At 51.8% G+C, this 27,568-nt stretch overlaps 1 protein-coding gene across 1 annotated transcript; it reads left to right on the plus strand.

Moving 5' to 3' along the window:
* Nucleotides 1-27,568, plus strand: IL17REL (interleukin 17 receptor E like). The gene is made up of 18 exons (XM_058567984.1): nt 1-102; nt 4,291-4,318; nt 21,808-21,957; nt 22,162-22,271; nt 22,538-22,652; nt 22,908-22,952; nt 23,202-23,341; nt 23,515-23,586; nt 23,668-23,722; nt 24,217-24,380; nt 24,450-24,494; nt 24,799-24,856; nt 25,031-25,194; nt 25,413-25,493; nt 25,737-25,794; nt 26,623-26,693; nt 27,111-27,372; nt 27,417-27,568. The coding sequence occupies exons 1-18, from the start codon at nt 1-3 to the stop codon at nt 27,566-27,568; spliced, it is 1,872 nt and encodes a 623-aa protein (XP_058423967.1).

The raw sequence follows: 27,568 nt of genomic DNA on the forward strand, positions 1-27,568 counted from the left end.
ATGGTGACCGGGCTGGCAGTTGCCTTCCTCTCCCTGACCTGGATTACTTACCAGAGCCTGGCCATCCCCCGGATTGCAGAATGTGGCCTCTCCTGTTCTCAGGTGAGCCCCTGCCCGCTCCTAGGTCCCTGTCCCGAGGGCAGGTGGCCTCTCCTGTTCTCAGGTGAGCCCCTGCCCCCTCCTAGGTCCCTGTTCTGAGGGCAGGTGGCCTCTCCTCTTCTCAGGTGAGCCCTTGCCCCCCTCCTAGGTCCCTGTCCTGAGGGCAGGTGGCCTTTCCTGTTCTCAGGTGAGCCCCTGTCCCCCCCCCAGACCCCTGTCACGGGGCAGGTGGCCTCTCCTGTTCTCAGGTGAGCCCTTGCCCTCTCCGAGGTTCTCCTCTTGAGGGGCCCTGGTACCTCTGCAAGTGGGCACCGGCCTGGTACCCTCAGCACAAGAGCAGTAGGCGAGGGGGTACAGAGTCCGGGGGGCGGAGGTGATAGGAGGTTGAGGGGACCTGGGGCCTGGGGATCCCTGTGAGGGGCCGGGCCGGACCTGCAGCTGTGCTCTGGGAATGTTTGCTGAGAGCCTGAGGGGTCTCAGAGTGACCCAGCCCTCTGAGTGGCCGCGTGAGGGGCAGCCTGAGAGTCCCTGCCCCCCACATTCGCTGAGCCCTATCGTGTCGTTGGGCTCTGGGCTCCGGGGCAGCAACCGGGCTTGTGTGGACACTGCCGAGGAAGTGCCACGGGGCACGTACTCATCTCGCTCGTCCTGGTGGGACAGAACCGCGGGGCAGGAAACGTGCGGTCCGGGACTCCTCACCCAGGCGGCCTGACTCAGCCAACCCGAGGGAGGCACCAGCAGCACCGACGTAAACGTGTGCCCACGTCCAGGAGGGACCCCCAGTGCCAGGCCGGCCCAGGCTAGGGAACACAGCCCGGAAGGTGTCCCAGGGACAGTGGGGGAGACAGCGGGGACACGGGCACAGAGAGAACAAGGCAGGTGTCACAGGGACAGGGGAGAGGGGACTTACTGAGCACCTGCTGTGTGCACTGTTCCAGGTGTGGGGACAGCAGGAGAGAGGCAGCCCTGACCTCAGGGACTCGTGTTCTAGGAGGAAAAAACGCGCACCAAGCCAGATGTAGGTGGTGGCGACTGCTGAGGAGGAAGTGAGGGAGCAGGTGACGGCTGAGCTGCAGTGTACTGGGGCCGCCCCACGACGGGATGAAATGGGACCAGAGTGTCAGGCTGAGGACTGAGCCCGGGGCCAGCTGTGAGAAGGAGAAAGAATCCTCCAAGGGGAGGAGGGGAAGGGGAGAGGAGGCTGGAGGGAGGACACTGAGACAGGAGTGGGGAGGACAGGTGTTTGCCGCCTGAGGCTCCTGCCCTGACAGGTCAGCCGAGGCCTGGGCACCACTCTGACCACATGGAGCTCCAGCCACTTTGGTGCCCTGCTGGGCAGTGGGGTTAGGGGAGCGGAGGGGCCTTGGAGGTGGGGGTGTCCAGCTGAGGAGGAGGGATCAGGAAGCGCATGGTGGGGGCAGCCCCTGGGGGAGCTCAGGCAGGACCCAAGATGCCAGGGGACACACGTGCCCACTGGAGGGCAGTCCTGGGCCTTGGCCACTCTTCAGTGAAAAACCGTCCTTGCTGACCTGACAGTGGGGGCTAGGGGGACAAGAACAGATGACCACAGCATGCTGCTGCTGAATAGGGCGATCAGGGGCTTCCCGGCGGCGGCCCGCAGAGGTGACCCAGCAGGGAGGAAGCACTGGGGACTCCACCCCAGGACCCCCGTCCCAGGACTCCCCCGCCCCCGCCCTGAGCCCCTTCCCACCGCCAGAAGCAGAGCCTGGGATGCTGGGTCCTTTCCTAGATGGAGCTCAGGCCCCACGGGCAGCGTGGGGACCCAGACTTCGCCCAAAGGTGCGCCTCGGGGTCCCACCCCACGGGCACCCCTATGCCCGCCAGGAATCCCCGAGAAGCCCAACGGAAACCCCGGGGGGAGGGGAACTTCTACATCCCTCCCTGTTCCACGTGGGCCCAGGGCACTGGCCAGCCCTCTTCTGTGTCCCCAGCCCTCCGGCTCCAGGGACACCAGGATCCCTGGGTGGCATTTCCCACAACTGCTCTGTGGCCTCGACCTTTGCCCCTCCCGCTCCCTCTCCTGTGTCCCTGAGGGGAGAGGAGATATGGGCACTGAAGGGTCCACCTCCAGACCGCATGCACCTGCCCTCCTCAGACACCCACAGGGCACAGCTCCAGCCTGCGTGGGCTTCAGGCCCAGGGATGAGCAGGCGGTGCCCAGTGGCCAGGACACAGGCACGCTCTTCAACCTCTCGGGCTTCCGAGAGCCCCCGCGAGGGCCTCTTTCCCTCCTTGAGGTCTAGCGGGTGGGGGTTCAGGCCACAGGTATGACCCAGGATGCCAAGGGAGTTCTGAGCATCTGGGGCTGTGGGAGGGAGTGAGGGGGGCCCCTGCCCCATCTTGGTCCACTCAGGGCCGCGGCCCAGGCCTCTCTGCTGCCTCCTGTGCACTGGACTGGCCCCTGCTCCTGCCCTCCTCCCACCCCCTGTCTGGCACATTCTGGAGGGGCACCCAGGTGGGCTCATCCCCTTTGTCTGGGCAGAGCCCTCTTGCCATCCCCAGGTCAGGCCCCCAGGGTCCGGCATTTGAGGTTCTGCTCCTCCCCAGGGGGCCGTGGGCAGGGCTGAAAGGGTCGAGGTGGCTGGTCTAGTCTGTTTTCCTCCCACCTCAGCCAGTTCTGTGGCAGCTGGAGATTGAGGAGGGGGACACATCAGCAGTCTCTAGGGAGATATTATGGTGGTCGGAAAATAGGGATGGTGCCAACGGGCTGAGAATTAAAAGGCTGGGGAGGCTGAACGAAATGTGGAACAGGAAATGGACATTAGTGGAAGAATGGGTGAGCTCCCGATACAGTCGGGAGCTCCGCTAATGGCAGGGCCCCCGTGCTGGTCTCCTGGCTGCCACAAAGGCACCATCATTATGTGAGATATTGACATCAGGGACACTGTCTTTGCAACATTTCTGTCGATCTAAAATTATTCCAGAAAAAAATTTATTTAGAAAGGAGATGGAGTGGGAGATGGAACCACCAGTCCTGGCTGCACCACAGATTCAAGGAATGGACTTGACTTTTAGTCTTCCATCCTGCCACCTGTGCTACGAGCAGGAAGCCCAGGCTCTCCATCTCGAGTCCCCCATCCCCCCGCCCCCGAGACTGTCGGAGACTTGGGACGCTGGAGGATCAGTGCTCCCCCCCCCCCCCCCCCCCCCCCGGGACGAACAGAGCCTCGGCCTGCTGTTGCTGTTTGCTGCCACCTGGTGTCGCTGTTGAGCCCAGGCCCAGTGCAGTCCGGTGCCCCAGGGCAGCAGCCGCTGGCTGGTTTGGATTCCTGCCGCTGGTTCCGCCTCTGGGCTCCCAGCACCCTGCTCTCTGACCTCATTCTCCCAAGGACAGCTCTGCAGCCCCATGGCCCACCTACTCAAGAGGGGTCCACAGGCAGTTCTCCTGAGAGATTCCGGAAGAGGGGGCCGGGCTCAAACAGGGGCCTGTGGGAGAACTGCGCCAAGCACCCTTCTTTGGGGGCTCCCTGCGTTGGGCATAAGGGGAGATAAGAATCAGCTGAGAGTCCAGCCTGGAAAGGCAGTTTGCACACATCTCCCCGCGGCCCACACTCCGCTTAAGTCCCCTTCTCTGTGGGGCCTCCCCTGACCGCCCTGTGCAGATTTACAGCCCCCCATCCCGACCCCTCTGTTCTTTCCCACGTCACTTCTCAGCATCTAACATGAAATGTAGCTCACTGATGTCTTACGCTCGCTGTGTCTCCCGTCTCAGAATGCAGGCTCCTCAGAGGCAGGGACCTCTTTTTTTTTTTATTAGTGAACTCAACACCCAAATGGTGCCAGCACAAAGGAGGCCTCAACCACAGTTCACCTGAAGGGGGGTGCGGGGCCTGCGGGAGCTTCGAATGCCAGCAGAAGAAGTGGGGAGTGTAGTCAGGGACAGGGGTCTGAAGGTCCACGGGGTCCAGGTCACACCATTTACTGAGTGACCACTGCATGTGGGGCCTCGGGCTGGACTTTCACAGGGTCAGCACCCCTGGACACAGAGAAGGAACCAGGGGCTGTGGCACCCCCAGGCCCCAGCGGAGAGTGAGAGGCAGGGTGGGGCAGGACAGGCAGGGCAGTGTGAGTCGCCTGGCCACAGGGGGTTGGGGGGGAGGCTGGGTTCAGGGGGTGGGACAAGAGGTGGCCCCGCTGACCTGTCACTCCTTCTCCTTGTTCTGTCCCCAGGGCTTCGCCTGCAGGAGCCTCATGAACTGTGAGTACCTCCCAGGCACAGGGGGTGTCTTGCCCTCCCGGTCTTTGGTCCACCCAGGCCACCAGGGTCCCCTTGTCCTTCTGGGGGCCAGGTCTGCCCTGCAGCCAGGGTCTCCCTCCCGGGCAGGGGGGGCCAACACTGCACTGGCCTCCGCCACCCCCTCAGAGAGCAGAGCCCCCCACATCCCTGTCCAGGGCCTGGTGCACATGGGCGAGGCCCCAGCTCAGGCCCAGAAGTCATGCCTTCCTATTTATTGGACAACCCCACCTTGCTTCCCAAAGTGGCCGCACCTGTTTGCATCCCCGCCAGCAATTTGTGGAAAGCCCCATTTCCTCTTATCAGACTTTTTCATTTTTGCATTTTTACATTTTTCATGTAAAATGACACCTCGTTTTAAAAATAGCTTTGTTGTCTTTGTAAACACTTTTATATTTATTAAAAGGAATATAAGTGATACAGGATATATAAGAAGGAAAGTTAAAATGAATCTTGCTCCAAACCCCCATAGAGAAATAAATATTGTTTACATTAAGAAAACATCATTCCAGACATTTTTGTAGGCAAATATATAGTTAGTAGGATAAACATAAAAATATAAAAATGAAATTACCTATGCCACTTAAAATACGCATTTTATTTAATTTGACTTGAATTTAATAGTAAAAATAAACTGAAGAAATGGCTGAACTTTAATTAACTGTTTCTTCACGTCAAGAGGTAGTATTTCCTCAAGGACCCCTCCAAGGTTAAGACGAGGTTACGAAACGGGCAGAGAAGTGAGAGTGTGGCTGGCTGCCCTCTCCCGCCCGGCCCCCCACAGGTCCGCGTACCCGGGGTGGTCTGACCGCCAGGACTCTCCCCTGCCGGAGGGCGGAAGCCGTTGCTTTTACGTGAGCCACATCTTGTCTGAGCTCTTCCAGGGCCACATCGGCTTCCCACGCAGACCCTCGTCCCCATCGCTCGCGGTCACCTGGCAGTACCTGTGGAGCGGTCTGGTGCCAACCTGGGCTTTTGCCTAAGGACTCTTCCTGTCCCTCAACGCCACCACTTACCCAAATGCATCCTAGCCCCGCTGCTCTGAACCACTTCTCCTGGATCCCAGTGCGCTTTTCAGCCCACAGATGGGTTCTTTCCTAACATCAGAGAAAGTGTTAATTACACCGGAATACTCCTGTGAGCTCTCAGCCTCCGGCGTGTCCCTTCTTTTCACATCGGGTTATCTCCATGTTCTGTCACCTGGTTCCATTCATTTTGTCTTTCTCAACTGCTTTTTCTGTGGTTACGTCAACCATTCTACGCCAGCAATTTAATTTTCAGTCAGGGCCACCCCTCTGCGCCTGTCTCCCATGTGTATCAGCTCTGAAATGGGGCTGCTTGGTCCTCGACTTGTCCCTCAGGTCCTCCTGTTCTGATTGTCCTGCTTTAGGGCATCTGTCTGTAGCTCCTTGTTTTACGGAATCTGCATCTGTATTAAGATGTTCTGGTTTGGAGGCGCCTGAGGAGCATCCCCTCCTTTGGTATGCTGTCTTCTGTCACATGTTCTTTGTCTGTCTTTTGAATTCCATGTTCCTTTCTCCCTCCAGCCGCCCTTCCTTGCCTTCACTCATATTTTAATTTTTTCCCCATTATGGTGGTGACATTCTTTCCGTCTTAGCCACACGCAGACCCCGTGACTTATGTTCCCCCACCCCCGTCTGACTTTGCAGATGTCAGACTCACAGCTGCTGTGGGTGGTTCCCCGCCTTGCCGTCCACACCTCAGTCATCACTCATCTCATCGAGTCAGTGGTTTCTGGTGGAGCGCATGCCCTCTTTGTTCCTTTCCTTCCGAAGTTGTCCCGGGACGTGGTGGTGGCCTCCCTGAATCCTCAGATGCAAACAGCAGCAAGAGAGTAAAAGAGAAGTGATGCACAGCGCTGACGACAACACGAGGTGCAGGCTCCCAAACCCCAAAGATGAGCCTGAGCCCCAGGGTGTGTGAGGAAGCAGAGGGGCGTCTGACGGGGGATCCCTAGACAGACACCGTAATCACGGGGAAGCACGCAGCCAACTGTCCCGCTGCGCTCCTTGGGAGGTGGCTGACTGTGCGGGGCAGGGCCTGTGAGGAGCCCTGTGAGGCGGCTGCACACGGAGAGGCTCGGGGTGGCATCAGGTTGAGCAGAGTGAGGACAACAGGGCAGGAAAAGAGGAGGCGAAGACGAGGGCAAAGGAGCCAGGAGCTGAGGAAGCAATCCCCCTGTTTTTAAACACCTCACGAAACAACTTGTGCAGTTAGGGAAGCCGTCAGAACCAAGACACCTGCTGAAAGCTCAGGGAAAGTGAATTCTCGTAGATATACGCCACGGCATAGCATCAAGGACAAACTCCAGACAGGTAATGGTGATAGAAGCAGACTAAGGGACAAATGGTGTCCTGGCAGATGAGGCAGTGAACCAGGAAGGCGGCAAGAACTCACTGTCCTGTCTTGTTTCAGGATGGTTTAGAATGCTCAGAAAAGGATGCGAGATATGAAAGAGTGACATGAACAAAAATTAGAAAAATTCAGAGGCCGGCCTCGTGGCTTAGCGGTTAAGTTCGGGAGCGGTTCAGCTCCCGGGCGTGCACTGACGCACCGCTTCTCCGGCCGTGCTGAGGCGGCGTCCCACATACAGCAACTAGAAGGATGTGCAACTATGACATACAACTATCTACTGGGGCTTTGGGGAAAAAAAAAATGGAGGAGGATTGGCAATAGATGTTAGCTCAGAGCCAGTCTTCCTCAGCAAAAAAAGAGGAGGATTAGCATGAATGTTAGCTCAGGGCTGATCTTCCTCACAATAAATAAATAAATAAATAAATAATTAGAAAAATTCAGAAATGAGGTGACAGCTCATTCAGAGTTAGAAATAAAGGAAAAAGTCATTTTAGGAGTGAGGGCTGCATTAGAAGAACACAAGAGTGAGTGGACCCAACACTGAAAGCCTTCAGAGAAATAGAAGGTGAAAGGAGAAAATGTTTTTTAAATCAAAAAGAAATGAAAAGAGATTGAAATGACGTGTGGCAATAGGCAAAGAATGTCTGAACCACAAGTGACAGGGACCCTGGGGACAAAAACAGAAGCAAAAGGACAAACACCAAAAACTACAGGTCAAGAAAATTTTTAACTTTTTTTATTGAAACTAGATATCGAAAGGGCAAACCACATACCCGAGAATAGCCAACCTATTCTAGTAAAATGACTGGATTTTAAAGAGAAAGAGAAAAATCTTTTGGGCATCTGCGCAAAAAGAGCATACAACTGGCCCTGGAAGGAAGGGACATGACATCAGACCCTTCAGCGGCAGCATTCAGGCTGGAAGAAAGTGGACACACAGCCACACGGTACTGTAATCACCACACTTCTGAGAGACCGGATCCTAGTCCTTCCCACCCCAAAAACAAAACGAGAATTCTTAGATAGAGGTACTAACCATCGCCACAATGGCAGTAATATGACAGCAAGTTCACATGTATCACCTTAAATGTACACAGCATCATATGTCAAATATACTCCAACAAAAGAAAAGCTGACCTCCAGGTGTCGTCCCCATGGGTCCCTCTGGAGGAATCTACAGGGAACAAGCTTCAGGCGAGAGACACCCACGTGGAAATGGGGTGAGAATCAAGTACACGGCTGTTTGTAAAACTGAGGCCACACGTTGAAAGGGAGATAGCGTGATGTGTCCCAGCTCGATGCTCTGACGCTGTAGATAGGGGACGGCCATAGAAGATGGGGAGAGGATGAGAAAAGCAGATGCCGAGATATGTTTACTGTTCAATTCATCCTGTTCATTCATCAGTTCATTCAACCATCCTGGTTGGTGGTGCTGTGACTCTGAGACTCTATTATGTGGAACACAGCAAGTGGACGTGTTTCCATTCTAATCCCCGTGTTCTGGAGAATCAGGACCCTCAGCTTGCAAGAAAGGAGAAGCAGATTCATATAGAAAAGATGAAGTAAAACCTTTCCTCTGAATTGGTAACATCAATATGACCTCGTGAGTCATACTTGTATTTATATAAATATATCACAGCTCTGCCCACAGAAATATCCTAGAACCGAGACCAACTCATAGCCACGAGCCTCCCTGGTGCCCAGGCCGTGGTCTTGAAATACCATTGCCCACCCGGAGAGACCTAGCAGGGCTTCTGAGAGCAGTGACTGATTCCCAGTCTGGGGCAGAAATGTGCAAGAGCCTGAACTTCTTGTCTTATCAGACAGCAAGGAGGCTCTCAAAGGCTGTGGGGACATGGGAACCAACTGAAGAAGCTCCTGTTAGCCAAGAGGAGCTTCAAAAAAGAATAAGAATTGCAAGGAATTGCAACCCATGTTTAAACTCATGCATTCATAATGATTTTGTTAAAAAAGAAAAATTGTTCATCTTTGGTGGATGAGAAGGAACCAGTCCATAATCTTGAAAACTGGGAAAATAAAAGAAAGAGTCAAGCCTCAATCCTGTCTTTCTTCTTTGAATGCTACCTTGAGTAGGTAATTATTCCAGCTAATAAATGGAAACAAAACGATAGAATTATCATATCGCCATTTTGCGTCTCCCAATGAATTGAGCGTCGCCGATGGCTGACATCAAACACTGCCGAGGTCCAGACGTGGCGTGCCTGCTTGTGAAAGCATTCAGCACCAGCTCTGGTCCCATCAGAGGACTCGATCCTGAGCGTGGTCAGGTCTCTGGGCCCCGCTGCTGATTTGCCAGAACTACAGGGCACAGAGGTTTGTGCCGACCTGCCCAAGGAGGAAAGGAAATGCCAGTGGAGGACGCCAGGCGGGTTAAGAACTCTGTTCTTCATCTGAACAGCTGCAGGGAGAACTGGTCCACTAAGAGAGACCCAACAGATACTACGAGTTTAAAAAGTGGGCAAGACTCAACGATGCGTCTGGAGAGGCACATTTGGGTGATAAAACCGTAAAGAAATGCAAAGAAGTCATGACTTCTTGCCTCTGGAGTGAGGCAAGGAGCTGCGGTGGAACCCGGGGAGGCTGTCTTGGTGGTGGAGGCTGGGGAGGCCGTCTCGGTGGTGAAGCAAGGCCGTCTGCTTTATGATAGTTTACTCAGCTGTGTTTCTTTTGTGTGCTTTCCAGTATCTATCGTTCATTTTTACAATAGAAGAGTTTTTAAAAGGGTCTTAGCATTTTGTACACCTTCAGCTCTTCAATATGAATTTTTGATTGTGAAGTTTCCTGAGAATTTCAGCAGGCATTTTCCAATGTGTGTTTTTTTCAACACCACCAAGCAATTACCTCAGTTCTGACACTGCCTATCTGGGGATAGCCTCAGATCCCACAGGTTAAGGGCTCAGTCCCACAAAACTATCCCCAACTTCAGACACCAGTTGCAAGTCCAGGTTGTCACCTGTGCTTCTGAGCAACTTCTGGCTATAGATCAGACACTCCCATGACCCCTTCCTCAGGTTCAGTTATTTTACTTGAGTGACTCACAGAACTCAGAGAATCATTTTACTTACTAGATTACTGGTTTATTATAAAAGGATATAACTTGGGGCCAGCCCCATGGCATAGTGGTTAAGTTCAGCACCCTCTGCTTTGGTGGCCTGGGTTCGTGGGTTCAGATCCCAGGCACCGACCTACAGCATTCATCAGCCATATGTGGTGGCGACCCACATATAAAAGTAGAGGAAGACTGGCACAGATGTTAGCTCAGGGCTAATCTTCCTCAGCAAAAAAAAAAAAAAAAAAGGTATAACTCAGGTGGAAGAGATGCATAGGGCACAGTATATGGAAGGGGGTGGAGCTTCCATGCCCTTTCTGAGCGCGACTTTCTTCCAAAATCTCTGCCTGTTCACCAGGCTCTCAGAACCTCATCTGTTTTTATGGAGGCTTTATTACACAGCCATGATTGATTAAATCATTGCCTGTTGGTGATTGAACTCAATCTCCAGCCCCTCTCCCTCCCTGGAGGTCAAGGGAGGGACTGAAAGTTCCAATCCTCTTATCACAGGGTTGGGTCCCCTGGCAACCAGCCCCATCCTTAGGTGCTTTCCGTAAGTCACCTCATTAACTCAGGTGTGGTTGAAAAGGGCTTGTTATGAATAACAAAAGATGCCTTTATTGCTCTTACCACTTAGGAAATTCCAGGGATTTTAGGAGCTCTGTGCCAGAAACGGGGATGAAGACCAAATATATATTTCTTATTATGTCACAATGTCAAACATTTTGATGGGAATTGCATTGAATTTATTGATCAATTTGAGGCAGAAATGACACCTTATCAGAGTTGAATGTTCCAACCATGAACATAGTGTGGCTTTCCGTCTATTTAGATCTTCCTCAGAGCATTTATTTACGCTTTTCAGAGGTTGAGGGATACTGTGAATAGTTTCCTTATTTTATTACACTTGCTAGTTGGTTTTTGCTGGTGTAAAGCAATGATATTTTTGTATATTGATCTTGTATCCAACACACTTGTGAAAATCTCTTTATTTCTAATAGATTTCCCATTGAGTCTCAAATGTTTGTACATAGATAATCACATATTCTGCAAATAATGCCAGTTTATAAACCTACATTTGTTTGTTGGTTGCTTGGTTGGTCTTATGGGATTGGCTCGAATCTCCAGGACAACGTTGACTGGGGAACCCTGGTCTTAGCCCTGATATTAATGGCAGTGATCCCTGAGGCTTACCATTAAGTATTAGGTTTTTTGGGTGTTTGGAGTAGATGTCCTCGATCTAGACAAGGAAGTGCCTTTTTCCCCCTATTTTGCTAAATGTTGTTTTATCATGAATATGTGTTGAACTTTATGAAAACTTTCTGCATCTATGAAGATAATCATATATTTTTCGTCCTTTAGTCTTTTAATGAGGTGAATTTGACTGACAGGTTTTCTAATGTTGACCATATTGCTGTCCTGAAATAAATCCTATCTGGTCATGTTTAATATATTGTTAAATCAATTTGCTAAAATTTTATTTAGGATTTTGCAACTATATTCATAATGAGACTGGCCTATATTTTTACTTTCTTGTGTAAGTCTTAGAAAATTTAGCCATCATATCAAATATTGCCCCTGCCCATCTTCCCTCTCCTTTCCTTCTGGAACTCCAATGGACACGTCTTAAGTGTTTTACTTCTTTCTCCATATTTCTTAATCTCTCTTCTGTATCTTCCATCTTTTTGTCCTTTTGATGCCTTCTGGATAATTCATTGTGATCTTTCTTTCACTTCACTAATTCTCTCTTCAGTGATGTCCAACTGCTCTTAAAATCATTTATTGCATTTTTAATTTCTGTTTGTATGGGTTTCGTTTTTAGAAATTCTGTTTGTTTCTTTCCAGTGTGCTTGGCCCCTCTTTATATTTTTTCCCCACTGCACATATTTTCAAGCTTGTCTGTTTAGCACACTTGGTCTGTAGTTTGGGTCTCACACTTCTGTGACTGGAGAACGTGGGGCTGTCATTTCCGCTCCTTCTCCCTCTTGGCGTTTTGTTTCCTGGTGTGTTTGTTTCTCTGTAAATACATCTGCTCAACGCCCTTGAGAAATGATTCTTGGCCTTTCCTGAGGCCTAGGATGAAGGGGCCTTCCCCCAGACCAGAATCACTTTTGTTTCTGAGTGGTACCCAGGAGTAAGGCAAGACTGTCAGGACCATTTCTAATTAAATCACAGATTGAGGCTTCTTGGGTCCCAGCACCCAGACCCACCAGAGGCTGCGGCTCCAGGAAGCTCTCCACTCGTCCCTGCCTGCTCAGAGCAGCCGGCCCAGGATTTGGGGAGGGGGTGGGTTTCTCCTGACTCCCCCTCGCCCAGGTCAGGGCCTGGCGTGACACCAGCGCAGCTCTGGGGCTCCCCTGGTCTGCCGGTCCCTGAAGCCCTCGGCTTCCCTGGGCTATGAGATGCCCCAACAGACGTGGCTTCCTGGGCTCTGCATCCTGCTGGCCTTTCTCAGCTTGGGGCCTGATGATCCTGATTCTTTTATCAGCTTTCACAACTCTTTAAGGAGTTTAGTATATGTATGTTTTCTTCTCCAGCATTGTTAGCTGTCTTCAGCAGTAGAATTGGTCCAAATAGGGCCGGCCCTGTGGCTTAGCCGTTAAGTGCGCGAGCTCCGCTGCTGGCAGCCTGGGTTCGGATCCCGGGCGCACACCAACGCACTGCTTCTCCGGCCATGCTGAGGCTGCGTCCCACAAACAGCAAGTAGGAGGCTGTGCAACTATGACATACAACTATCTACTGGGGCTTTGGGGGAAAAAAATAAATAAATAAAAATAAAAAAAAAAAGAATTGGTCCAAATAGCCTGGTCTGCTGTATTATGGGAAATGAAACTCCCAACTTGTTTTTAAACACACAGAGTCTTTCTTTGTCCTCCTCCCTCATTGCGAATTTAAATTCACCACCTGTTTACCAACTCCTGTGTCCACTGTTACTTTCTGTAACTCACTTCTTCCTTTTGAGTTCACATTTCTCCTTTTTAAATACATCTGTTAGACCTTCTAGTAAGGCTCTGTGGTAGTCTTTAAATATTTGATTAAGACCAAATATCTTTACTTCCTCCCCAGTCTTTCTGATGAATTTGAGTTCACAGTTATTTCCACACGGCAACAATGAACAGTTTTCCCCGTTTGAACCACAAACAACTCCGCGTGTTTCCACCCCCCTCGCTCCCTCCCCTACGTACTCTTCTCTCCTGTTTCTTCAGCTGAACTTGGGACAAGAGCCTGTTCTTATTTCACGTTTTATTTTACAATAGGCAGCTTTCCTTTGTGTCCGTCATACTTAACTCTGCATGTTTGCTCGTTTCCGTGCTCGTCATGAGTCCTTCTCTTCTGTTGCTCTACTATTTATTTTCTAGTTCTGGCTTTGATCCTTTTCTTGGTTGGCTGGAACAGCTCTTTTCCTTTTCCAGAAAAGGTCAAAAGATGCAGACTTTTCATTTCCTGCATCGAGGAGGAAGTTTTTGCACATATGAAGGGCCAGTTGGATAGAGAGAGAATTCTAAAGCCCAATCACGTCCCTTAGGGCCGCTGCGCACCAGGCTCCACGCGTGACCCTCCATGCAAGGGGACATCAGGCTTGGGGATAAAGTTCTCCTCCCTGCACATAACCCACTAGCCCACCGGGCTTTACCATGAAGCTGGTGGCCAGCAGGGGGTTGGGCTGCCTCCTCAGGTGGCCTCTCCTCCAGTTCCAGCCACTGTCCTTGGGTGGTGTCCTTCCAGAAGGCTCTGAATAGTCTGTTAGATCCCACACATTAGTTACATGAGCTCCAGGACAATGGTGGGCCCAGGATGCTTGGTGCGGGGACCACACCAGGTGCAGGCAATTGTCTAGAACTTGGAGCAACTGGGAGGAGGGTGTTATCACTGACGCTGTTGGAACTGCCCGCACATGGTGATAATAAAAGGCAGACCAGCTTTTCGTTGGTTTAATGGTTTTTAAATCTCCATCAATCTGGTGGTGGGAGCCTGTGGTCCCCGACCCTACCCCTCCTGCATTTGAGGACATGAGGGCACACTGACAAAGAGAAACTGCCAGGGGTATGAAGACAGTTGTGCCCCTGCTATTTAAGACTTCTTTTTTTTTTATTATTGTTTTATTGTTTTCTTTTTCCCATTTCTGATCTCGTGTAAATGTAAACTGAGTTGGGAGAAACCCCCTCCCAAGAGGCCACCACACCTGGGGAGGAATTTGGAAACTTGCTTCCCTCTTACACACGTCGTAATTGGGCAGGGAGAAGGAAACGACCTTTTTAGCATTATTGACATATGATTGACATAAAGCAAACTGTACATATTTTAAGTATTCGATTTGCTAAGGTTTTACATATGTGTACACCTGTGAAACATTTACCACAGTCAGGATAATGGATGGGTCCATCACCCCCAAAGTTTCCTCGGCCCCTTTGAAACCCTCTCTCCAGCCCTCCCCCTCCCGCTCCTCCCTGAACAGCCACAGATCTGCTTTCTGTCCATAGGGATTAGTTTGCATTTTCTAAAATTTTATATAGATGGAATCATGCAGTGTGTATTCTTGTGTCTTTCACTCAGCGTAATTAGTTTTGGATTCCTCCTTGTGTAGCATGTGTAAAAAGCCCGTCCCATTGCATGGCTGTACACAGTCTGTTTGCCCATTCACCTGTTGGGCGTTTGGGTTGTCTCTGGTCTTGGCTACTAAAAATAAAACTACAGTGAACACTGGGCGAGTCTTTCTCATTACTCCTGGGTAAAGATCAACGTGTGAATGGCTGTATCATATAGCAGGTGTATGTTTAACTTTTAACGAAGTTGCCGAATTATTTTTGTAAAGTGGTTGCACCATTTCACATTCCCACCAGCAGTGTATAAAGATTCTAGTTCCTCCACGTCCTGTCAGCACCTGGACTAGTCAGTCCTTTTCACGTTGGCTGTTCCAGTAGTCACAGTGCTCATCACGCTTTACATTTGCGTTTCCCTAATGTCTGATGATGTCAAGCACCGCTTCATGTGCTCGTTCGCCATTTATATCTCCTATGGTGAAGTATCTGTTCAAATATTTTGCCTATTTTTTATTGGGTTGTTGGTTTTCTTATTATTGAATTTGGAAAGTTCTTTATAGATTCTGAATACGGTTTCTTATCAGATATATGAGTTGCAAATATTTTCTCCCAGTTTGTGACTTGTCTTTTCAATTTCTTAACAGTATCTTTCAGAGAACAGAAGTTCTTAGTTTTGATGAAGTCTAATTTACCAATTTTCTTTCATGGATCATGATTTCAGTGTTGTGTCTAAGAAATTATTGCCTTACCCAAGGTCACAAAGATTCTTTTTACTATGTTCTTTTAAAAGTTTTATAGTTTTAAGTTTTACATTTATATTTCCAGGTCGTGTTTTTTTTTTTTTTTTTTGGTGAGGAAGATTAGCCCTGAGCTAACATCTTTTGCCAATCCTCCTCTTTTTGCTGAGGAAGATTGGCCCTGGGCTAACATCCATTCCCATCTTCCTCTATTTTATGTGGGATGTCTGCCACAACATGGCTTGATAAGTGGTGCATTCTGTCCATTTTGAGTGAACTTTGCCTTGCCCTATATACAAAGTTCACTCAAAATGGACAGAATGCACCACTAGGGCAAGGCATGGATTAAAGTTCATATTTTTGCATATGGATATCCAGTTGATCCAGCACTGTGTGTTGAAAAGACTGTCCTTTTCCCACTGAGCTGCCTAGCATGTTTGTTGAGACTCAGTTGTCCATACGTGGGCGGGTCTGTTTTGGGACTCTATTCTGTTCCATCCGTTTGTCTTTCTAGACACCAATACCACACACTGTCCTGATTCCTGTACCTGGTTACTTTATAATAAGTCCTGAAATTAGGCAGTGTTAGCTTCTGATTTGTTTTTCTTGATCAAAGATGATTTGTCTATTCTAGATCCTTTGAATTTCTGTATGAATTTTAGAATCAGCTTGTCAGTTTCTGGGGGAAAAAAAAGACCTTCTACAAAAAGACTTTTAATCATGATTTCCTTGAATCTATACATCAGTTGGGGAGAATTGACATCTTAACAATATGGAGTCATCTGACCCATGAACCCAATATACCTCTCCATTTATTTAGGTTTTCTCTAATTTCTCTCAGCAATATTTTGTAGTTTTCAAGGCATAGATTTTGCACATCTTTTGTGAGATTTGTCCTTGAGTAGTTCATATTTTTATGTTATTGTAAATGGTATTTTTAAAATTTCAATTTGCAGTTGTTCTTTGCTAGCATATAGAAATATAGTAGATTTTTGTATATTGGTCTGGTACCTTCAGTTTGCTAAACTCATTCATTAGTTCTAGTATCTTTTTTGTAGATTCCATCAGATTTTCTATAGAGACAACTATATCATCTGCAAATGAAGACAGCTTTACTTCTTCCTTTGCAAACTGGAAAAGAAGTTTATTTTCTTGCCTTATTGCATTGACTAGGATCTCTAATACAATGTTGAATGGAAGCGATCAGAGCAGCGAACCTGGTCTTGTTCCTGATCTTAGGGGAAAATAATCCATTCCTTCACTATTAAATACAATATTAACTGTAGGTTTCTCATAGATGGCCTTTATCAGATTGAGGAAGTTCCCTTCTAAGTTTGCTCTGAGCTTTTATTAGGAATAGATATTGTATTTTGTCAAATAATTTTGCCATGACTATTGAGATTATATGTGTTTTTAAAAATTTGTTAACATAATTATCGTGATTGATTTTCAAACATTAGACCAACCTTGCATTGCTAGGACAAACCATACTTGGTAATTATGTGTTGTCCTTTTCTAGATTGTTGGACTCAATTTGCTGTGATTTTGTTAGAGTTTTTACTCTATGGCCATGAGATATATTGTTCTGTAGTTTTCTCTTTTTGTAATATTTTTGTCAGGTTTTGGTATCAGAGAATGAGTTCTGAAGTATTCCCTCACATTGAATACTCTGGAACAATCTGTGTAGAACTGGTATTATTTCTTTCGTAAACATGTGCTTTCATTAATTTTCTCTATTGCTTTTCTCTTTCCCATTTCATTGGTTTCCACTCTGATCTTTATTATTTCCTTTCTTCTCATTACCTTGGGTTTTGTTACTCGTTTTTCCCAGTTTGAGATGTAATTGACATATAACGTGGTATTAGTTTAAGGTGTGTATTTGCTCCTCTTTCTCTAGTTCCTTAAGGTGGAAGCTGAGATCACTAATTTCAGCTTTCTTTTCTAACATAGGAGTTTAATGCTACAAATCTCCCCATAAATGCTGCTTTTGCAGCGTCCAAATTTTTTAATATATTGTCTTTTTATTTTCATTCAGTTCAAAGTAGTTTCCAATTTCCCTTTTCATTTCTTCTTTGGCCCGTGGGTTATTTACACATGTATTGTTTAGTTTCCAAATATTTGGATATTTTCCAGAAATATTTTAATGATGTGTAATTTAACTCCATTTTTGGTCAGAGAAGATGGTTTGTATGATCTGAATCCTTTTAAGTTTATTGAGACTGTTTTATGGACCAGAATATGATCTATCTTGATAAATGTTCCATGTGCACTTGAAAAGCACATAGAATCTGTCACTGGGGATGGGGGGCGGTTCTATAAATGTCAATCAAGCCAACTTGGTTGATTGTACTGTACAAGCCTACTATATCCTTTCTGATTTTCTGCCTGCTTGTTCTGTCAATTATAGAGAGAGAGTACTGAAATCTCCCACTATAATTGTGGACTTCTCTATTTCTCCTTGTAGTTTTATCAGTTTTGTTTCATGTACTGTGAAACTCTGATATTAAGTGCATAAATGTTTAGGATTGTTATGTCCTCCTGATGAATTCCTCCCTTTATTGTTGTGAAATGACTATATCCCTACTAATCTTCTTTGCTATGAAATCTACATTGTCTGGTAGTAAGAGCCACTCCAACTTTCTTTGGATTAGTATTAGCATGCCATATCTTTTTCCATTCTTATCCTCTTGCTTTTAACCTACTTGTGTCTTTATATTTGAAGTGCATTTCTTATAGGCAGCATACGGTTGGTTCTTCCTTTTTTTTTTTTTTTTGGTGAGGAAGATTAGCCCTGAACTAACATCTGTTGCCAATCCTCCTCTTTTTGCTGAGGAAGAAGATTGGCCCTAGACTAACATCTGTGCCCATCTTCCTCTATTTTATATGTGGGAGGCCTGCCACAGCATGGCTTGGTAAGTGGTGCATAGGTCCGCGCCTGGGATCTGAACTTGTGAACCCCGGGCCACCAAAGTGGAGCACATGAACTTAACCGCTACGCAACCAGGCTGGCCCCCGGTCTTGCTTTTTTATACAATCTGAAAATCTTTGCCTTTTACCTATGGTATTTAAACATTTACATTTAATGTGATTATTGATATAGTTAGGTTTAAATTTATCACCTTCCTATTTATTTGTTCCATCTCTTCTTCATTAGCTTTTTCTTCTTCTGCCTTCTTTTAGATTAATTGAGTATTTTTGTGTGTGTGATTTCACTTTTTCTCCATTGTTGACTTATTAACTTAACTCTTTGCTTTGTTATTTTAGTGGTTGCTTTGGGGTTTATAATATACATCTTTAGCTATTATATTCTACCTTCAAGTGATAATACACCGCTTCACATGTAGCCCAGGTGTCTCCGCAGAGGACAGTTCCATTTCCCCTCTGGGCATTTGCATTATTGTACTCATACCTTCCCCTTTTACACATGTTCTAAACCCCACGTACATTATTATTATTTCACTTAAACATGGCAATTGTGTTTCAAACAGATTTAAATAAGAAGAAAACATCTTGTATATTTACCCACGTGGTATTTTATACAACATCTTGTATATTACCCATTTCTGGTATTCTTCATTCTTTTGATAAAATTTCCATCTGGTATCATTTTCCTTCCTACCAGGACTTTGTTAACAGTTTTTTGTAGTGTGGGTCTTTTGGCGAGGAGTTCTTTCAGCTTTTGTATGCTAAAGAAGTCTTTATTTACCCTTCATTTTGAAGGAGATTTTCACATGGTATAGATTCTAGGTTGACAGGTTTTGTCTTTCAGTAATTTAAAGGTTTTTCTCCTTGTCTTCCTATTTGCATTGCTTCCAAAAAGAAATTTGCTGTCATCCTTATCTTTGTTGCTCTATACATAACATGTCTTTCTTCCACTGTTGGCTTTTACAATTTTCTCTTTATCACTGGCTTTGAACACATTGGTTCCGGTGGCCTTGATGTCATTGTCTTTATATATCTTATACTTAGCACTCATTGAGATTCATGGATCTGTGAGTTTATAGTTTTCATCAAGTTTGGAAAATTTCTGTCTATCATTTCTTCAAGTCTTTTTTTCATTTACCCTATTCCTTCAGGGACCCTAATTACACATACATTAGGTCATTTGAAGTTGTCCTACAGCTCACTGATGCTTTGTTCTATTATTATATCATCATCAACATCATCATCATCATCATCACCATCATCACCATCATCATCATCGTCACCGTCACCGTCATCACCATCACCATCACCATCACCATCACCATCATCATCATCATCAACATCTCATCTCTTTCCATTTGCTTTTGGATAGTTTCTATTTCTATGTCAAGTTCCCCAGTCTGTTTTTTTTTTCAATGTCTTATCTACTCTTAATCCTCTCTGATGTATTTTTCATCTCAGACATTGTAGTTTTTATCTCTAGAGGTTGGATTTGGGTTTTTTAAAATATATTCCATGTCTATAGTTAACTTTTTGAACATGTAGAATACAGTTATAATAATTGTTTTAATGTTCTTGTCTGCTAATTCTAATATCTGTGTCAGTTTCAATCGATTTTTCTCTTCATTATTGGTTGTGTTTTCCTGATTCTTTGCATGGCTTATAATTTTTTATTGGATGGTAGACATTGTGAATTTACCCTGTTGTATTTTGGATCTATTTTCTTTTTCCTACAAATATTCTTGAGCCTTTTCTGGAATACAGTTCAGTTACTTGGAAACAGCTTAATCTTTTTTGGGTCTTGCTTTTAAGATCTGTTAGGCAGGACCAGAGTAGTGCTTAGTCTAAAGCTAGTTATTCCCCTCCTGAGGCAAGACTCTTGTATGTACTGTGCCCAGTGACCCGTGAATCACGAGGTTTTTAGTCTGGCTGGAAACAACAACTATTCCTGATCCCGTGTGAGTGCAGGATACTATTCCCTCGAATCCTTTTGGCTGGTTCTGCCCCTGCCTCTGGTAGCTCCCTCACATCGTGTGCTGATCGATGCTCTGCTGTGTATCTTTTGTGCATCATTCTCTCCTCTCTCATACTGTGTCCTGCAAACTCTGGCCACATTGCTCTGCCCACACTCTCTGTCCCATTTCCTCAACTCAGGAGGGTGCCAGGCACCTCCTGAGCTACCCCTCCCTCTGCCACTGCCTGGAAACGCTCTCAGGACAGTGGTGCATCGTGGAGGTCACCTCATTTGTTCCCGTCTCTCAGCATCACTGTCCTTTGCTTCCTCGTGTCCAGTGTCTTGAAGCCATTGCTCCACACATTTTATCTGGTTTTCCATGCTGTTCCTGGCAGGAGGGCAGATCTGATCCTCATGGCTCCATCTGGGCCACGGGGGGATCCAGAGTTGGATTTCTTTCCCATGAACACATTCAGACCCCGCAGTTCCCACTGCTCCTTTGAGTCTGTTTCTGAAACCATTCAGCATGGGCTCCGCTGAGTGATAGGCTCCCCGCTGACTCACTAACAGTGTGTTCTCCGTGCCTCGGTGGCAGTGCCACTGCCTCTCCTTCCCTGAAGAGCTGGGTCTGTGGCCACCTGCCTTCCGGGCAGGCCTTCTCCCTCGCCTACCTGCTTGCGTTTTGGCTGGAGAAAGGTCCCTGAGCGGGAGCAGCCTGAGACCCCTGGCCTGGGGAAGGACAACTGCTCTGTGCCCCTCAAGCCACAGCCTCGCCTCAGTTATCGAGGCCCTTGGGGGCTGTGGCCCCTGGGGAGCGCTTGTTTCTGCTTCCCTTTCTCTGCAGAGAGGTGTGTCTGTGTATCTCTGGCCGTCGTGCTCTGCTTCCCCTCCTTTCACTTGCATTGGCCATAGGGGAGGTCCCTCTCCTCCTGACACTCAGGTAGGGCTGCAGGGCTGGACACCTTGGTCCTTCACTTCCCTGAAGTTTTAGCCCTGTGGTGACCTCCTGATAGAGCCCCCAGGGTTTGCCTTGGGGCCCCCTGGAATTCTGGGCCCCCTGGAAGCACCCACTGAGCACACACACCTTCCCCTTCCTGGGTGCATTGTCCTCCTGGGGGTCACTCCCTCCACCTGACATATCACCAGGCCTGAATGCCATCTGTCACGCCTGTGGAAGAGCCACAGCCCTGAGTGCAGGAGGGAACCTGGGCTGCCGGCTTCGTGGGACAGGCCTCCTCAGGGCTCGGTGGCCTCCAAGTCTCCACCTGCAAACCTGGCAGAGCAAAGACAGCAAATACCGCTCAGCCCCCAATGCCTGAAAGTGAGACCCCAGCTCCACGATGTCAGGCCAACTGCCCTGCATGGCACTAGTCCAGCCACAGTGGCCCAGGCCCTGACCCGAGGGGGGCCAGTCCCACCTGTGCCAGTGCAGCCACTTGCCTGCGGGCAGAGCCCTGGGCCGCAGTCACCTCGGGGTCATGTCCAGGTGCCCCCGGCATGCCTTTTCTGTTGCTCGTCTTTGAAAGGGGGTGATAGGGCTTGCTGGCGTGCCAGAGGAGGGGCTCCTCTGCCCCTTTGCTGGCCAGGTGGGACAGCAGCTGCCCACGCTAAAGTGCAGCCCGTTCCTCTGACCTGGGCCCCACTCCTGCTGCCCACAGGCAGTTCTGAGTGTGGTCAGCAGTGGGCCCACCACTCACCAGGGGGCTGCTTCCCTGACTGAATTGGGGCAAGACAGTGAGGACCCCTCCCCAGACTGTGCAGCCCGGAGCTCTCCCCTGAACCGACCTCCCACAAAGCCTGACTGGTGCCAGGGGACCCTGTGGCACTCGCCCTCCTCCTCCTCTCTCCAGGGAACGTTTTCAACAGCTTCTGCCGGCAACCCCCCACATCCATGTCCAGGTCGCTCCTGGAGACCCTGACGCTCTCCACCGCCATGAAGTGTGCCCCCCACGATGGCTGCTCCCTGCTCCTGCGCGTGCATGCCTCCCTCACGCTGCATGGTGAGGGGCGGCATTGTGGGCCCGGCTGGCTGTGATGGTGGTAACACCCAGGACGTGGGGCGGTGGGGTCTGGGCTGTAATCCTCACAACAACGGGGGGTGGGGCGGGACAGGGGACCCTTCTAACTGCACTTCACAGTGGGGGTGGGGAAGGGGTCTCATCACCATGGTCTGACCAGTCCTGCCGGCCCCTCCCTTCACCCAGAGAGCCTGCGGGGCCTGGAGGCCTGTTCCATGAGCCTCGACACCCAGGAGACACAGTGTCAGAGCATGCAGGTCTCTAGGGCCTCCCGCCATCTGCAAGTGGGGCAGCAGGTGAGGCCAGGGCCTGACCCAGACCTGCTGGTCCAGCCCCAGGCTTTGCCGAGCAGTAGCGGCTGTCCCGGGCTGCTCCTGGCTATCCTCCCCTCCCTGCCTGAATTCACACCCCGTCCTGGGGCTCTGCGCCCAAGGCCCAAGGAATGGGTCCCCCTCCTGCTCTGCCCCCAGACTCTGGGTTCCAGCCGTGTGAAGTGGAGCTGGCCTGTCCAGGGGTGGGCCGCAGCCCCAGGTGCACCTGGCTCACACCTGTACCGGCCCAGCTCCAGGTGCACTTTGACTGCTTCGAGGTGAGCGTGGCCCAGAGCCTCTATGTCACCCTGAGGACTGTTCCCCACTTCTGCGGGGTCCAGCTAGACCAACAGTACCACGTGGAAGGTGGGCACCCGTGGGGCCATCCTGGGCACAGCTGCCGTCCAGCCTCTGGGGACTGACTTGGAGTGGGACTCACCCAGGGCAGCGGGCAGGGCCCCATGCTGGACAGCTCCTAGCAAGCGCATATGGCTTAATTCAGGGTCACAGCCTCCCTGGAGGGGAGGAGCTTCTGGAAACCACATGAACAGAGGCCCAGCTGTGAGGAAGGCCCCTGGGGGTAGAGTAGGGTGGGCCCACCATTGCCTCTGTCACTTGCAGCCTGCAGAGATGAGGACGTGAGGAGGAACATGCCGGACTGCTTTGGTGAGGCCCCGTTCTCAGGTGGGACCATGACCGCCCGCCCCTGGGAAGACCCTCAAGTTGCTCCCACTGGGGTCTTCTGCCCCCTCTTGGGAAATCATGATGGGTCCTCTGGTGGGTGACTCCAAAATGCATGGGTCTAGCAGGGGTCACCACCTCGAGAGTCTCAGGACAGATAGAGTTCTGTGTCCATGATCCTGTGTCTGGTGACCTCTGGTCCTACTGTGGCCCCCATTTGCCGCCCTCCTGCAGCCCAGAAGCTCTCCTACTGGGTGGACCGCAGCCGCAAGGTGGTTCGGGTACAGGTACCCGAAGCCCCGGGGGGCCCCGACTACTATGTGCGGCTCTGCCTCAAGCGGTTCACCTGCGAGGATGCCGGCGCCCACGTGCTGGTGAGCACTGTCCTAACCCGCGCCCCAGACCACGCCCCGCCGACCCCCAAACCACGCCCATAGCCTCGCCCCTCCTGGCCCAAGCCTGCCTGCGACCAAGCCAGCCGGCTCACGGCCCAGGCCCCGCCCCGCCCACCCGGCCCCCAGTGCCCAAGCCCTCCGCTCTGCTGCAGGTGACAGCCAACAGGGTCTCCCAGAACATCTCTCTGCCCTACAGCCGAGAGCTGCCGTGTCTGTGCCTTGAGGTCAGTGAGGGTGTGGCCTTGACTGCCAGGAGGGGACAAAGGGATGGGCAGGCCCTGCGCTGACCCTAGCCCCTCCTGCAGGGCTGGTCTGCGACCCCCGATGCAGTGCGGACCCAGACCTGCCCCTTTGAAGATGGCAAGTGCCCTATGGTGCCAAGGGGAGAGGAGGAGGCAGGGAGGAGATGCGAGGGTCAGAGATGCCCAGAAGGGTCAGCCGGCCTGGCCCAGCTGGGAGGGCTGACAGTGGGATGAGGCCTGGAGGCAGGACCAGCCTCAGCTCTTGACGGCACGTGGCCAAGGGTGTGTCCTGGGTAGACCCCTCCAGGTGGCAGAGTCTGTGCACGGATGTACAAGTGTGTGTGCGTGTGCGATGGCCTGACCCACCTGGAAGAACCAAGTCTTGTTGAGTGGGGCTCTCTGAGGGCCGCAGGAGGGACACCCTGCTCTTTTCCGCTCAGTGACACTGCGCACGCACAGACTGGGGCCAGGGCCCAGAGACCCACAGGAGAACTGCCCTTGAGTTCCTGGACCTGGCCCAGTGGTTTCTCAAGCAAGTGCTAGGTCCTGTGGCCCACTGGCAGCTGAGATAGGGCCCAGCTGACTCAAGCCTGGGGGGGTGGGTCCCTGCAGACATGGAGGCACTGTGGGACGCCATCCACTACCACCCGGGGAGCCAGGCGCTGAGCTGGGAGCCTGCCTGTCCCGTGAGCGGCCACGTGAGCCTGTGCTGGCGCCCAGGGCCAGGGGCCCACTGCCACGAGCTGGAGCACTCGGGCCAGTCTGCGCATGGCAGGGTGAGTGCCCGCCAGGCGGGGACGGGGGTGGGCGTGGATGGCCAGGGCCCTGACCTGAGCGCCCCTCAGGTGCAGTACTCGCTGGTGGACACACAGCCCCAGCTCTGCCTGAAGGTGAGTGGGCCAGGCTGCAGCTGCCACATGTACCATGAGCACTTGGAGAGGGGGGCGAGGAGACACGCAGAGGGGCCTGGGCATCGGGGCAGGGGGCCTGCAGCCACACACCCCATGCCTTGCCCAGCCCTGGGGTTCAGCCTCCCAGTGGCCCCTCTGACCCCCTTCCTGGTCTGACAGTGGGTAGAGCTAGGGCTCAGGGTGGGGAAGCCTCCCAGAGGGGCCTTCAGGAGGCCCAGCCTGTCCCAGCCCCCAACACCCCTACAAGAACCCCACACCCGCGTCTCCCGTGGCCTCTCTGCAGTTCTCCACCAGCCTCAGCTTCTGGGTGAGGTGCCCATTCGAACAGCAGCACTTCCCAGGTGAGCTCCCCACGGGGCAGCAGGCGGGGGGCTGGCTCGGTGCCTTTGCAGTGTGAATGCAACAAATGATGCCCTTTTCTCCTCGTCAGGGAGGCAGGACGACAGGGTGCTGGGTCAGTGGGAGGGGGGAGGGGAAGTGGGTGGGGTGCTGGCCTCACCCCTCCACCTCCGTAGCCTGGAAGATGATTGTCCAGCCGGCGTCCTCTCCGAGCCACCTCCGGGTCACCTTCTTCTCGCCCAGCCCTGCCCGCTTCCAGGTGCACCTGTGTCACGGAAGGAAGACATGGCCACCTGCCTGCCGCCCAGTGCTCCAGGCCACCCCCCTCCCTCCAACCTCTGTGAGAGCCGGGTGGGGTGGGCACCATCCTGGGGAGGGAGGCTGACCCCTCGCTTCCCTGCAGTCCTCTCAACCTCCCTGGAGGCCACCTGGCAGGGACAGTGCTGAGAGGGCTGACACCTCTGCACCACGCACATAGGTGTGCATGTGGGATGGGGATGCGTTGTGGTCTGGTCTGCCCCGCCCCCCCACCTGAAGACCAACCCACCCCCAATCCAGGGTGACCTCACAGCTGACCCTGCGGTTGCCTTTGTGGAGATTCCTGGGAATGAGGCCTGTGTGCCTGGCACCTGCATCCAGGTGGGTGGTGCTGCCCTGCCCAGCCCCCACCCACCTACTCCACTCCCAGACCTCAGTTTCCCCCCTGGCATCAGCTGACAGGGGAGCTCCTGTCTCCCCAAAGCTGCCCTAGGGCCCTGGCCTGCTCTGGGGGCCCCTTCAGCCCAGCATTCTCTCTGGGCCGGCCCTCTGGGGCATGCGGGCGGGGTGCAGGGAGGGGCTGCAGGCTGTGCTGACCCAGTTGCCTACTGTGCACGTCTGCAGGGCTGGAGAACGGATGTGAACTTCTCCGCCCCCCAGCAGCTGTGTGACCTCCAGTGCAGTGAGTGCGGGAGCCGGGCTGCGGGATGGCGGGGGCAGGGATGGGCGGACACTCGGGGGCTGGGCTGCAGGAGGCCAAGGGCTGGACCCCAGCTTCTGCTCTGAGCCTGGCCCCTGGCATCCCAATCTCCACTGTCAGAAGTGGGTGTGGTGTGCACTGCACAGGAGACTGGGGGTGGGGGGTGACACCACCCACCTCCCGCCTCGAAGTCAGGCCAGGTTTCCCAGCCAAGGTGGAGGCAGACCAGACAGGTGGTGGAGGTCTGGCCCTACCCCTGACATGGGGGTCTTGGCCCCTCCCGGCCTCCCCAGCACGCTTCCCTGGCCGCACTGTGTCAGTGGTGCTGTGTCCTGCTCCCTGAGTGTCCACCACCCAGACCAGGGCTCTAGTTCCAACTGTCCAGGAACACAGAACGTCACTCCGCCCACCTTTGCCAGCCCAGCCACTGAGGCCCAGACTCCTCGGGCCTTGGGCTTGGCAGGACAGAACTAACCATGCAGGTCCTGGGTGTGGCCCAGGAGGGCAGCCTTTGTCTGGGGACCCAGGGGGGGCCCTGGGGTGTGAGTGGGGAGCAGAAGCTCTCCTGGCTGCTGGGTGGAGGGTGGACTGCAGGAGCCAGAGAGGCAGGAGGGGTGGAGGGGGCGACAGCATCCAGGGCTTCTCACCACCCTTCCCCCTGACGGGCCCCGCAGGGTCTCAGAACCACCTGGAGCTCAGCCGAGTCACAGCAATTCCAGGCCAGCCCCAAGCCTGCCCCTCCTCCAGGAAATGCCCCAGGGCCTGCTAAGGATCTCAGACCTGTGTCCTCCACCTCCTCCTACCCCCCAGCAGAGCTTTTCAGCCAAGTCTGGGTCCCATTCCCCAGCAAAGGTCACCTCCGCAGCTCACAGGCCAAAGGGGTGAGGGTCACCCCTGGGGGCCTGGTGTCTGGACTGGAGCTCCACTACCTGCCAGCCAGGTGACCTGGGGGCTGGCCCTGGCCACTCCCGAGCCCCAGTGCCACACCGGGCGAGTCCCAGGGTCCCAGGGACAGGCCCGTGAACTGTGGGACGGTCTGGGCCCAGCTCAAGTGAGAGACATGAGGGGGTGCATACTGCTCTTGGGGTGCAGGGGCTCCTTCTGGAGATGGGACGTGTGCCTGCTGCGTGGGCACTGGCTCTCCAGGTCCAGGTAGCCTGGGAAGGGCCTGCCCAGTGAGCCCTGCGTTGGGGTCTGCAGCTCCCTCTCCTTCCTCCCGCCCAACAATGGGGGAGGGTGTGCCCCCAGACGAGGTCGGTACTGGGCCACTGAGCCAGCCCCCATTCCTCTCTCCCCAGCTGCCACCCAGGGGACAGCAGAGTGAGGCCGGCTGTCTCATCAAGAACAAAAAAGTGCCAGAGCTGGACTGCTGGGCTGTCGCAGGGGGCCAGCTCACATCGGGGCACCCCAAGCTTCTGACAGCGAAGGCCAAGCCTCAGGGTGTGGGAGTTGTCTCACCTGGCCCCTGGTGTGGGACCCAGGCACCTTCCAGCTACCCAGAGGCCTGCAGTTCCATGGAGGCCCTCAAGCTGGCCTTCAGCCCTTTCCTGAACCCCCTGGGTGGGAGCCAACAGAGTGGCTGGGCGGGCTGCCCCCTTCCCCAGATGGCCCGGACCCTGACTTGCCCTATCTCAGCTTGGTCCAGGCTCTCTCTGGACGACCCGTGGTCACAGACACTGTCCCTGGCCCTGAGGACAAGGGCTTGGCCCCTGCCCCCTGGCTGCCAGAGCCCAGGGCTCTGGCGTGCAGGGTGTGA

The sequence above is a fragment of the Diceros bicornis genome, chromosome 25 (assembly GCF_020826845.1).
Source record: "Diceros bicornis minor isolate mBicDic1 chromosome 25, mDicBic1.mat.cur, whole genome shotgun sequence".
In the NCBI taxonomy this organism is placed as follows: Eukaryota; Metazoa; Chordata; class Mammalia; order Perissodactyla; family Rhinocerotidae; genus Diceros; species Diceros bicornis.

What these genes read in the sequence shown, in the direction of transcription:
- IL17REL (XM_058567984.1), top strand. Translation starts at nt 1, where the DNA reads ATGGTGACCGGGCTGGCAGTTGCCTTCCTCTCCCTGACCTGGATTACT. An exon ending in GTGGCCTCTCCTGTTCTCAG is followed by an intron (nt 103 to 4,290) that starts GTGAGCCCCTGC and finishes TTCTGTCCCCAG; the next exon opens with GGCTTCGCCTGCAGGAGCCT. An exon ending in CCCTTTCCTGAACCCCCTGG is followed by an intron (nt 27,373 to 27,416) that starts GTGGGAGCCAAC and finishes CCCCTTCCCCAG; the next exon opens with ATGGCCCGGACCCTGACTTG.